This window comes from Scylla paramamosain, chromosome 48 (assembly GCF_035594125.1).
Source record: "Scylla paramamosain isolate STU-SP2022 chromosome 48, ASM3559412v1, whole genome shotgun sequence".
In the NCBI taxonomy this organism is placed as follows: Eukaryota; Metazoa; Arthropoda; class Malacostraca; order Decapoda; family Portunidae; genus Scylla; species Scylla paramamosain.
The window spans coordinates 7,458,796-7,471,295 of NC_087198.1; the positions used below are offsets into that span (position 1 = coordinate 7,458,796).

At 42.5% G+C, this 12,500-nt stretch overlaps 2 protein-coding genes across 9 annotated transcripts in view; one reads left to right on the forward strand and one right to left on the reverse strand.

The window, feature by feature from the left end:
• Window positions 1-12,500, reverse strand: part of LOC135095293 (serine/threonine-protein phosphatase 6 regulatory ankyrin repeat subunit B-like) — a 55,510-nt gene that overhangs the window by 41,373 nt on the left and 1,637 nt on the right. Inside the window, exon 1 of one of the 8 annotated variants that reach the window (XM_063996053.1) lies at window positions 8,515-8,733. The exons of 6 other annotated variants lie outside the window; for them this stretch is intronic. The gene's annotated coding sequence lies outside the window, so the exon portion shown is untranslated. Of the gene's footprint in view, window positions 1-8,514; window positions 8,734-12,500 lie in introns of those variants that run through there. One more of the 8 variants, XM_063996057.1, reaches the window with a different exon arrangement.
• The window catches only part of LOC135095304 (histidine-rich glycoprotein-like), an 8,405-nt gene continuing 5,175 nt past the window's right edge, over window positions 9,271-12,500 (forward strand). The window contains exons 1-2 of the mRNA XM_063996074.1: window positions 9,271-9,895; window positions 10,560-10,795. Of these exons, the coding sequence (XP_063852144.1) occupies window positions 9,271-9,895; window positions 10,560-10,795 (861 nt within the window). The remainder of the gene's footprint in view (window positions 9,896-10,559; window positions 10,796-12,500) is intronic.

The following is a 12,500-nucleotide window of genomic DNA, read 5'->3' on the forward strand; positions in this document are numbered from 1 at the left end:
GAGCACTGGTGTCGCCTGAATCACCTGCACCACAGCCTTGGCCACTCTCAGGTGTCCAAGCTACAACACACCAGTCCTTTCGATTCATGTTTTCTTAAGGTCATGCACCCTCTAGTGACTTCGTTTTTTTTTTTTTTTTAATAAACGTGCTCTCTCTCTCTCTCTCTCTCTCTCTCTCTCTCTCTCTCTCTCTCTCTCTCTCTCTCTCTCTCTCTCTCTCTCTCTCTCTCTCTCAGATCGATAAAAAAAGGTCTTTTATGTAGTTGTATGACTCAGAATATGTAACTGAACGTAGTGTCTCTATTTTGAATAAAGAATAGCTACTCATTCATAAATCATTGTTATATACTGTTACGATCGCTACTCACTTACGATCGTACGATCCCGGTTATCTCTCCAAGAAAGTGGACGGAACACTGATCCAGGAAAGTTTTAAAGGTCTGGATTTTTAAAGGCTTCGAGTGCCTACCCGACCTATCGGAAATCGCTAGAGTTACACCCTCTCATTGTACGCTTACCTTAACGCAGCACACCTGGAATCACCTCAAATACCAGATCAGTGTTGGGGGGGTAGAAAATACGATTGTTCTATGTTACAACCACATATATTGATACTAATGATAATTCACAAGCAACATGAGGTAGTACACGTTAATATATGACGTTCTCGTCACTTCACACAGGACCACAACCCATTTACACCTCCACCGCCCACTCCTCCACCACCCACTGAATTATTTCCCTCATCCGCCGGAATTTACTCAGACGCCATCACCGCGTCCCCAAACGATAATTCCCATATTTCCTCTCCTCACACCTCACAAGACGTGACGTCCCTGAGAGACGCCTCCTCTCCGTTCTACCTCACGACCTAAGGCGCTCTGTCTTCCCCTCCTTGGAATGTGTTGTTGCCCGCTCAATCTCCCCTTGTTTCAACACATCTCCACCTCAAAATATTTCCTCCCTTATACATAAAAAGATATAGAGAACTTAAGTTATGAAGAGAATAATACTACATGATATAAAATTAGTAAATAAGCCTTACACTAACTTATAACCAATATTAAGAATAATGTCCGCAAGGCAGGTAACCGGAACATGGGGGACACTAAGAAAACGTGTTCCTTTTCAAGGTAGACTCGGTCAATAAGATGACAATACATGCTAATTGTAGAAAACAAAATGTCACTCCTGAAATTCAAATAAAAACATACATAATGAAGAAAACAGAAAGAAAAAGGAGCACACTGAAAAACAAAAGAAAGGATATTGAAAATAAAAGCCAACACACACAAATTTACCGCAGGTCCCTTGCTGTGCTCAGAACCCAGCCAGTCCCAACAGGCGGACAACAGACAGGCTGTTCAAAGAGAGGTACCATCTCACCCCTCTGGATCAGGGAAACGGCATTGTAAAAACACCCAAGTGACACACACACACACACACACACACACACACACACACACACACACACACACACACACACACACACACACACACACACACACCTGTCCTTTATAAGTAAACGACAGACCGAGGATGTTCAGTGTCGAAGAGGATGACACTCAACTGTCCCCCTCTTCTACACTGAACATCCTCGGTCTGTCCTTTACTTATAATCTGAACTGGACACTTCACATCTCCTCTCTAGCTAAAACAGCTTCTATGAAGTTAGGTGCTCTGAGATGTCTCCGCCAGTTTTTCTTACCCCTCCAGCTGCTAACTTAATTTTGTTTGTTTTTTTTTAAATTTAATTGATTGATTGTTTATTGTCCAGAGTAGCATTTTTTTTTTTTTTACAGAGAAGAAGCATTACATGATTAATGGGGCACTAGCCCGCTGAGCCGAGGCTCCCTAGCAGACAGAGGAGTGATATACATATAAATGCAACTTATATAGAGGGCAGGGCAACAATACAAATCATATAGAACAGTAGAAAAGAAATAATATTATTGCACCATTTTTTAGGAGCTAATATCCTTAAGATAAGTAATGTTTGTAACAAGCTACATCATTCATGTGTACAAAAAATACTAAAACTTTAATACAGATCCTAGTTTTGACTTAGACTACTAAATAGGAACTTTTTCATTTTACTTTTGAAAATATTGAAAAAAACTTTTTTTTTTTTTTTCTATCGTCAGGCAATACGTTCCATACTTTAGGAGCAACACAGTGTGTGGAAAAATGTATACAGACTAGTTCTTGCTTGTGGGCAAATCATATTATTATGATTTCCTCGGGTACCTTGGCTATGGTGGAATACATTAGACATTATGCTATTTGAATCATTACCATTAACATTATTATATATGGTCAGCGCTATGAAATATTTCTTTAAGAGGTCAAAAGTTAGTATATTTAAGTCCTTAAACAGTAAGTCGGTGGAGTCGTATTTACTTTTAAAGACAATGGTTCTTGCTATTTTCCTTTGTGCTACAAAGACATCATTCACAACCGTAGGCCAAGTACAGCCACAGATCGATGAACAGTTAATAAGGTATGGATAACATAATTAATGATATAAGCTGCGTAAGGCTTCACTTGTTACATTGTACCTAATTCTGAATAAAATTCCACAAGTTTTTGATAAGTTTGAGCACACCGACTGTATATGCTTTTTCCAGTTAAAATTTTCATCAATAATAACTCCTAAAAATTTTGTAGAAGAAACATGATTAAGCTCAGCCTCCATAGGAAACTGTTCCGAAATTACTGACAACAGAGCGTCTTTGAAACAATATGAAGTTAGTTTTATTAATGTTTACTGTTAATTTATTTGCGGTTACCCATTTGAATATGTTATGCAATTCTTGAGTTAATTTTACATTTAAGTTACACAAATCATTATCTGTTAGAAGAAGGCGTGTATCATCGAGAAATAGAACGTAACTAAGCATATCACTAACATTACATTTATCATTGATGTATATCAGAAATAATATAGGACCTAATATAGAACCTTGTGGCACACCTTAATAATAGTTTGTTTTTTTTTATTTGACATATAATTGTTACAAAATACAGACTGTTTCCTACCTGACAGGTAACTAGCAAACAATTTTAGTGGTAATCCTCTAACTCCAATGTTTTCTAGCTTGTCTAATAATATGTTATGATCAATAGAGTGAAATGCTTTACTCAGATCAAGAAAACCCCTACTACATGGTTCTTTCTCTCCATATTCTTGTATATTTCACTTGTAAACTTCAGTATTGCTGTTTCTGTGGATTTATTTTTTGCGGAATCCAAACTGATTGCTTGAAAGCAGGTTGAAAGATTCTATTAATGCAGTCAGTCTCTTTGCTATTGCTTTTTCAAGTATTTTGTACAATGTCCTTATCCGTCCATGTATGGAGTATGCTTCACGTGTCTGGGGGGGTTCCACTCATACTGCTCTTCTAGACAGGGTGGAATCAAAAGCTTTTCGTCTCATCAACTCCTCTTCTCTAACTGACTGTCTTCAGCCTCTCTCTCATCTCCGCAATGCTGCATCTCTAGCTGTCTTCTACCGCTATTTTCATGCTAACTGCTCTTCTGATCTTGCTAACTGCATGCCTCTCCTCCTCCCGCAGCCTCGCTGCACAAAACTTTCTTCTTTTTCTCACCCCTTATTCTGTCTACCTCTCTAATGCAAGAGTTAACCAGTATTCTCAATCATTCATCCCTTTCTCTGGTAAACTCTGGAGCTCCTTACTTGTTTTTGCATTTCCACCTTCCTATGACCTGAATTCCTTCAAGAGGGAGGTTTCAAGACACTTCTCCACCAATTTTTTTTACTACCGCTTTGGACCATTTTTGGGGACTGGCATCTCAGTGGGCTTTTTTTTTTATTTGATTTTTGTTATCCTTGGCCAGTGTTCCTCCTACATAAAAAAAAAAAAAAAATCAAACACACACACACACACACACACACACACACACACACACACACACACACACACACCGTGTTGTGTAGAGGTTAGCACGCTCGGCTAACAACCAAGAAGGCCTGGGTTCGAATCCCGGGCGCGCCGAGGCAAATGGGCGAACCTCTTAATGTGTAGCCCCTATTCACTTAGCAGCAAGTAGGTATGGGATGTAACCTGAGGGCCTGTAACCTCGCTGTTCTGGTGTGTGGTGTGTCAGTGGTCTCAGTCCTACCCAAAAGATCTGCCACTATGAACTCTGAGCTCCTTCTGTAGCGGAATGGCTGGCTGGAAGATCAGCAGACGACCATACATGAATCACACACACACACACACACACACACACACACACACACACACACACACACACACACAAATCAACATGGACAAACGCACACACACATACACAAAGACATGGACACACACACACACACACACACACACACACACACATACAGAGGAGGAGGCAGTACACAGGAGGAGGCAGTAAGCACCTGCCGAAACGATAATTACTCCCAGTGAGGTGTGCAGCACTGTTCAGGGTGTGCTGTGAACTTATCACTAAGCCCAGCTGTGACCTCACTGAACGTTTCCCTTTGTGTCTCACAACACAAGGGGGCAGTCACAGCCTGCCCTCTAAAGACAACTCTCTTCCTCCACACAAAACTACAAGCACCTAATAACACACACCCTTCACTCAAAATTTCAAAATTATCATGGCGACTCCTACACCAGCCTCGGAGTCCCCATCTGAGGAGGTGACCACAAATGTCCCCAGGTCGGACTGCCCTTCTGACAACGACCTTAAGTGTCTTGACACCCCCCCCTCAACTTTTTCTTCATTAACTTCTGCAACAATCGCGGTCTAAGATCTAATTTTCAATCTGTAGAACACCACCTCTCCTCTTCTAAACCTCATCTTCTTTTCATCACTGGAACTCAGGTGTCTGACACAATTGACAGTAGCCCCTTTTCTGTTCCCTCCTACTTTCTCTATCCTCATTTTCGATCCAAAGCTGGATGTAGCGTTAATGTGCGCAATGACTTAACCTGCTCTTGTGCTCACGCTCTTGAACCTTCCGAGTTTTCCAACACCTGGCTACGACTACAGAGTCACTCTCAAACTAAATTTGTTGATGCTGTATATCTCTGACCTAACTCCTCTGACTATAAGAAATTCTTTGACTACTTAACTTCCAAAGTGGAGCACATTATGACCCTCTTCCCTTTTGCAGAGATCTCCATTCTTGGAGACTTCAATGTTCACCACCAGCTTTGGCTTTCCTCTCCCTTCACTGACCATCCTGGTGAACTAGCCTACAACTTTGCTATCCTCCATGACCTAGAGCAATTGGTGCAACACCCTATTTGTATTCCTGACTGTCTTGGAGATACACCCAACATTCTTGATCTTTTCTTGACCTCTAATCTTTCTGCTTATGCTGTCACCCTTTCTTCTCCATTGGGCTCCTCCGATCACAATTTCATATCTTCTTATCGCTCCAATCCCTCCTCAGGATCCCCATAAGCGGAGGTGCCGCTGGCGATTTGCTTATGTTAGTTGGGGCGACCTGAAGAGGAATTTTGCTGATTTTCCTTGGAATGACTACTGCTTCCGTGTCGGAGACCCGTCTTTGTGTGCTGAGCGCATAACAGAGGTGATAGTGTCTGGCATGGAGGCATAAATTCCTCACTCTTTTCCTCGACCTTCCAAACCTTGGTTCACCAAAGCTTGTTCTCGTGCTATACATGATAGAGAGGTGGTTCATAAAAGGTACTTAAGCCTTTCATCACCAGAATCTCATGCACTTTATAACTTTGTATGGAACCATGCCAAGTCTGTTCTCCAACTAACTAAAAACTCCTTCATTAACAGAAAGTGTCAAAATATTTCAAGATCTAACTCCCCTCGTGACTTCTGGCATGAAACCAAAAATATCCCTAATAACTTTGCTTCTTCTTCTTCTTTCCCTCCTTTATTTCAACCAGATGGCACCACTGTTATCACATCAATCTCTAAAGCTGAACTCTTCCCTCAAACCTTTGCTAAAAACTCTACCTTGGACGATTCTGGACTTGCTCCTTCCTCTCCTCCACCCTCTGACTACTTTTTGCTACCTATTAAAATTCTTTGCAATGATGTTTTCCATACCCTTGCTAGCCTAACCCATCGGAAGGCTTATGGACCTAATGGGGTCCCTCCTATTGTTCTCCGAAACTGTGCATCTGTGCTTGCACCTTCCCTAGTCAAACTCTTTCATCTCTGTCTGTCAACATCTACCTTTCCTTCTTGCTGGAAGTTTGCCTACATTCAGCCTGTTCATAAAAATGGTGACCGTTCTAATCCCTCAAACTACCATCCTATTGCTTTAATTTCCTGTCTATCTAATTTTTTTTTTTAATATATCCTCAACAGGAAGATTTTTAAACATCTGTTACTTCACAACCTTCTATCTGATAGCCAGTATGGGTTCCGTCAAGGCCGCTCTACTGATGATCTTCTGGCTTTCCTTACTGAGTCTTTGTCATCATCCTCTTTTACAGATTTTGGTGAAACTTTTCCTGTTGCCTTGTACATATAAGAAGCTTTTGATAGAGTCTGGCACAATGCTTTGATTTCCAAACTACTCTCCTATGGCTTTTATCCTCTTTGTAACCTCATCCCAAGTTTCCTTTCTGACAGTTCTATTGCTGCTGTGGTAGACGGTTACTGTTATTCTCCTAAATCTATTAACAGTGGTGTTCCTCAGGGTTCTGTCCTGTCACCCACTCTCTTCTTATTATTCATTAGGGATCTAAACCAAACTTCTTGTCCTATCCACTCCTACGCTGATGATACATACCATCCTGCACTTTTCCATTGTCTTTTCATAGACGTCCAACCTTTCAGGAAGTAAACATTTCACTCAGGAAAGCCACAGAATGCCTGACATCTGATCTTTTTAAAATTTGTAATAGGGCCTGAGCAAACTTGGTATTGTTCAGTGCCTCAAAAACTCAATTCCTCCATCTATCAACTTGACACAACCTTCCAGACAACTATCTCCTCTTCTTCAATGACACTCAACTGCCCTCCTCTTCTACACTGAACATCCTCGGTCTGTCTTTTATTTATGATCTGAACTGGAAACTTCACATCTCATCTCTAGTTAAAACATCATCTATAAAATTAGGTGTTCTGAGACGTCTCCGCCAGTTTTTCTCCCCCACCCTCAGATGCTAACTCTGTACAAGGGCCTTATCCGTCCATGTATGGAGTATGCTTTACTTCTCTGAGGCAGAGCGTTCCACTCATACCGCACTTCTAGACAGGGTGGAATGAAAATTATTTCGTCTCATCAACTCCTCTCCTCTCAGTGACTGTCTTCAGCCTCCCTCTCATCGCCGCAGTGTTGCATCTCTAGCTGTCTTCTTCCGCTTTTTCCATGCTAACTGCTCTTCTGATCTTGCTAACTGCATGCCTCCCCTTCTCCCACGGCCTCGCTGCACAAGACATTCTTCTTTCTCTCACCCCTATTCTGTCCATCTCTCTAATGCAAGAGTTAACCAGTATTCTCAATCATTTATCCCTCTCTCTACTCCCTGCCTGCTTCTGTATTTCCACCTTCCTATGACTTAAATTCATTCAAGTGGGAGGTTTCAAGACACTTATCCTTCAATTTTTGTCTACCACTTTCTACCCTTTTCTGGGACTGATACATCACTGGGCTTTTATTTATTTATTTATTTTTTATTGGATTTTTGTCGTTCTCGGCCAGTGTCCCAACTACATTAAAAAAAAAAAAAAAGTAACACACACACCACCTACCTTCCTTCACAAACGATGCAGCCCGCTAATATTTGAGGCTCTATTTTTAAATCAATACAAAAATTAAATTTCAAAACGGATGAAATATATTATCTAAAGACTTACAGGTGCGTGGGAGTAGGCTTAGGTGTTTGGGAACGGTGCAGCCTGCAGACACTGAGATACATGTACTGAACGAGGCCGAGCCAGTGACAACAACAAACCGGTTTGTTGTTGTTCGTCAGGCTAGAATCGGCACATGAACAAGACACGTTCAGTTAGTCACGACACCCCCGCACTCCACCACCCCCCACATCTCTCTCTCTCTCTCTCTCTCTCTCTCTCTCTCTCTCTCTCTCTCATGACGCTGAATATCAGTAGATTTCTCGGTAGGTCTGATCGAAAATCCAATATATTTGACCTTATTTTCGAAATCATTCGGTATATCGGTAGATTCATCAAATATCCAGTAGATTTTCATGTTTATCGGTAGATTTGGCAACACTGGGCCTTGACTAACGGGCCGGGGAGGGAAGGACTTCGCTCCTACCCATCCCCTGCCTCTGCCACAGCCGCGCCCATTGCCACACTCCTGCCACTTTCTCCGCCCATGCACATCATCTCGCCCACGCCCGTGCCATAACGGGGCTTGCTCAGAGCATCATCACCTATTCACATCTCCGCAACTAGTCTGTCTCTGTATTAATCTCTTAATCCCTTACACATTCTCTCTCTCTCTCTCTCTCTCTCTCTCTCTCTCTCTCTCTCTCTCTCTCTCTCTCTCTCTCTCTCTCTCTCTCTCTCTCTCTCTCTACTTACCCAAAACGGCTGTCAGCCTACAGCACACCTGCTTCCCTCATGTGACACCACACACACTCACATGAGAGTGCTCTACGAAACTACGTGTATCAACTCTTTCAACCTACTGCTTGAGTCACTGCATAACAGGAAAACTCTGTATGTGTGTGTGTGTGTGTGTGTGTGTGTGTGTGTGTGTGTGTGTGTGTGTGTGTGTGTGTGTGTGTGTGTGTGTGTGTGTGTGTGTGTGTTGTAAGGTATAATAAAGATAATAAATATGGAAAACATTATTAAATATATAGTGAACAGACAAATAAGAATAAAAGATGCAATGAGAGAGAGAGAGAGAGAGAGAGAGAGAGAGAGAGAGAGAGAGAGAGAGAGAGAGAGAGAGAGAGGATGTGGTGTAAGTTGCCAGCGATATACTCATAACCATAACCTGAAAAGAATGAAATCTTTGGGTCCTTGCACTGCTGAATTAGAATGACAAGGAGGGGAAGGAGGAGGAAGCTCAGGCAAAGCTGCAGAGATGGAGGCGATTTTTTTTTACTTGCACTGAAATTCTGTTCACACACACACACACACACACACACACACACACACACAAGCGCGCGCGTTATTTCCGGACATAACATCTCTCTTTATTTTTCGTTAAATTTTTTTTTCGTTTTTTCATTCAATAAGCAAATGTTAGCTGCCCTTCATTAACAGAAAACCAAGAAAGGTAACAGAAAAGGAGGAGGAACTACACACTACACTGGATCACACCACACCATAATGCACCAAACCACACTGTACCATATCACACTACACCACATTGTACCACACCACACCACAACACCACATCACTCTGTACCACACTATATCACGCAACACCACACCACTCTCCACCACACTTATCTACACCACACTGCCTCACACCACTCCATGCCCTTCCACAACACACCACACCACAATGCACCACACCACACAACACTGCTTCACTCTGCACCACACAACACTGTATCACACCACGCCATACCACACTGCATCACAGCACACCACAATGCACCACACTGCACCACACCACACCACCCTGCGTCACACCACACCACATTCCATCACACTACACCATCCCACACCACACCAAATCACACTTTACCACACCACACTGCACTGCAGCACACTACACTTCACCAACACACTACACCAGACCACACCACACCACACCACACCACACAACACCACACCACACCACACTGTGTCACGCCACATCACATCACACTACAGTACACCACGCCTCACCACATCACACCACACCACACCACACTGCACAACATCACACAACACCACAATGTACTGCACAAACCACACCACACTGAGACGTCTCCGCTAGTTTTTCTCACCTCCCCAGCTGTTGACTGTACAAGGGCCTTATCCGTCCATGTATGGAGTATGCTTCACATGTCTGCGGGGGCTCCACTCATACCGCTTTTTTAGACAGGGTGAAATCAAAACCTTTTCGTCTCATCAACTTCTCTCCTCAACTAACTTTCTTCAGCCTCTCTGTCATCGCCGCAATGTTGCATCTCTAGCTGTCTTATATCGCTATTTTCATGCTAACTGCTCTTCTGTTCATGCTAACTGCATGCCTCCCCTCCTTCCGCGGCCTCGCTGCACAAGACTTTCTTCTTTCTCTCACCCTTATTCTGTCCACCTCTCTAATGCAAGAGTTAACCAGTATTCTCAATCATTCATCCCTTTCTCTGGTAGACTGAAACTCCCTGCCTGCTTCTGTATTTCCACCTTCCTATGACTTGAATTCCTTCAAGAGGGAGGTTTCAAGACACTTATCCTTCAATTTTTTTTACTAAGACTTCGGACCCTATTCGGTAACTGGCATCTTAGTGAGTTTTTTTTTTTTTTTTTTTAAATTTTTGTTGTCCTTAGCCAGTGTCTCTACTACATAAAAAAAAAAAAAAAAAGTCACCATGTCACCAAACACTATACCACACACTAGTCAGCCAGCAGCAGTGTAGAGGATTACACAGGCCAACAACCACATCACACTGCACACCACACACCAGCCAGTCACCCAGCAGCAGTGTACAGGATAACACAAGCCAACAAGTGCATCACACACCACACTACACTGCACACCACACACCAGCCAGTCACCCAGCAGCAACACTGCTTGGGATTACACAGGTCAACAAGCACATCACACACCACATCAACAGCCACCAATAGTGGATGGGATTACACAGTCCAGCAAGCACAGCACACACCACACTGTCGTGGTCCAAGATACTGTATGGATTTGGTACATAAAGGCTACTGGAAAACTCACAAACATTTTCATATTTTAATTGGTAACTACTAATTATTTACATCTCTTACAAGTCAAAATTTCCCACTGGCATTCATCCTCAATTCGTTTAAAGTTACTTGGTATCACTTTATGTCTCTTCAACATATTCATTGATCAACGCAATCAGCATGCACGAACAAAGACAATACCAGGTTCATAAACACAACTAATATTCAATCAGCACAGTTAATGTTCAGTTAGAAAAACACACGTGACATCTTCCTTCACTGGTGAACTAGCCTTCAGCTTTGCTATCCTCCACGACCTAGAGCAATTGGTGCAACACCCTACTCATATTCCTGACCGTCTTGGAGATACGCCCAACATTCTTGACCTTTTCCTGACCTCTAATCCTTCTGCTTATGCTGTTACCCTCTCTTCTCCATTGGACTCTTCCAATCACAATTTCATATCTTCTTCCTATCACTCCAATCCCTCCTCAGCATCCCCCTAAGCGGAGGTGCCACTGGCGTTTTGCCTCTGCTAGTTGGGGGGGACCTGAGGAGGTATTTTGTTGATTTTCCTTGGAATGACTACTGCTTCCATGACAAAGACTCGTCTTTGTGTGCTGAGCGCATATCAGAGGTGATAGTGTCTGGCACGGAGGTGTACATTCTTCATTCTTTTTCTCCACCTAATCCTTCCAAACCTTGGTTTAACGCAGCTTGTTCTCGTGCTATACATGATAGAAAGGTGGCCCACAAAAGGTACTTTAGCCTTCCATCACCAGAATCTCATGCACTTTATATTTCTGCTTGGAACCAGGCCAAGTCTGTTCTCCAACTAGCCAAACACTCCTTCATTAATAGAAAGTGTCAAAATCTTTCAAGATTTAACTCCCTCGTGACTTCTGGCACCTAACCAAAATTGTCTCCAGGGCTTGTTCCTAACTCTTCTCCACCCTCTGACTATTTCATGCTACCTATTGAAAATTCTACACAATGATGTTTTCCATGCCCTCGCTGGCCTAAACCCTCGGAAGGCTTATGGACCTGAAGGAATCCCTCCTATTGTTCCATGCTTACACCTTGCCTAGTCAAACTTTTTCAACTCTGTCTGTCAACATCAACCTTTCCTTCTTGCTGGAAGTTTGCCTACATTCAGCCTGTTTCTAACAATGGTGATTGTTTTAATCCTTCAAACTACCGTCCTATTGCTTTAATTTCCTGTTCGTCTAAAGTTTTTTAATCTATCCTCAACAGGAAGATTCTTAAACATCTATCACTTCACAACCTTCTATCTAATCACCACTATTGGTTCCATTAAGGCCGCTCTACTGGTGATCTTCTGGCTTTCCTTTCTGAGTCTTGGTCATCCTCTTTGAGAGATTTTGGTGAAACTTTGGCTGTTGCCTTGGATGTATCAAAAGCCTTTGATAGAGTCTGGCACAAAGCTTTGATTTCTAAACTACCTTCCTACGGCTTCTATCCTTCTCTCTATAACTTCATCTAAAGTTTCCTTTCTGACCGTTGTATTGCTGCTGTGGTAGACGGTCATCTCCTAAATCTATTAACAGTAGTGTTCCTCAGGGTTTTGTACTCTAACCCTCTCTCTTCCTATTATTTATCAATGATTTTCTAAACCAAACATCTTGTCCTATCCACTTCCATGCTGCACTTCCATTCCCTGCACTTTTCCATGTCTTTTCATAGACATC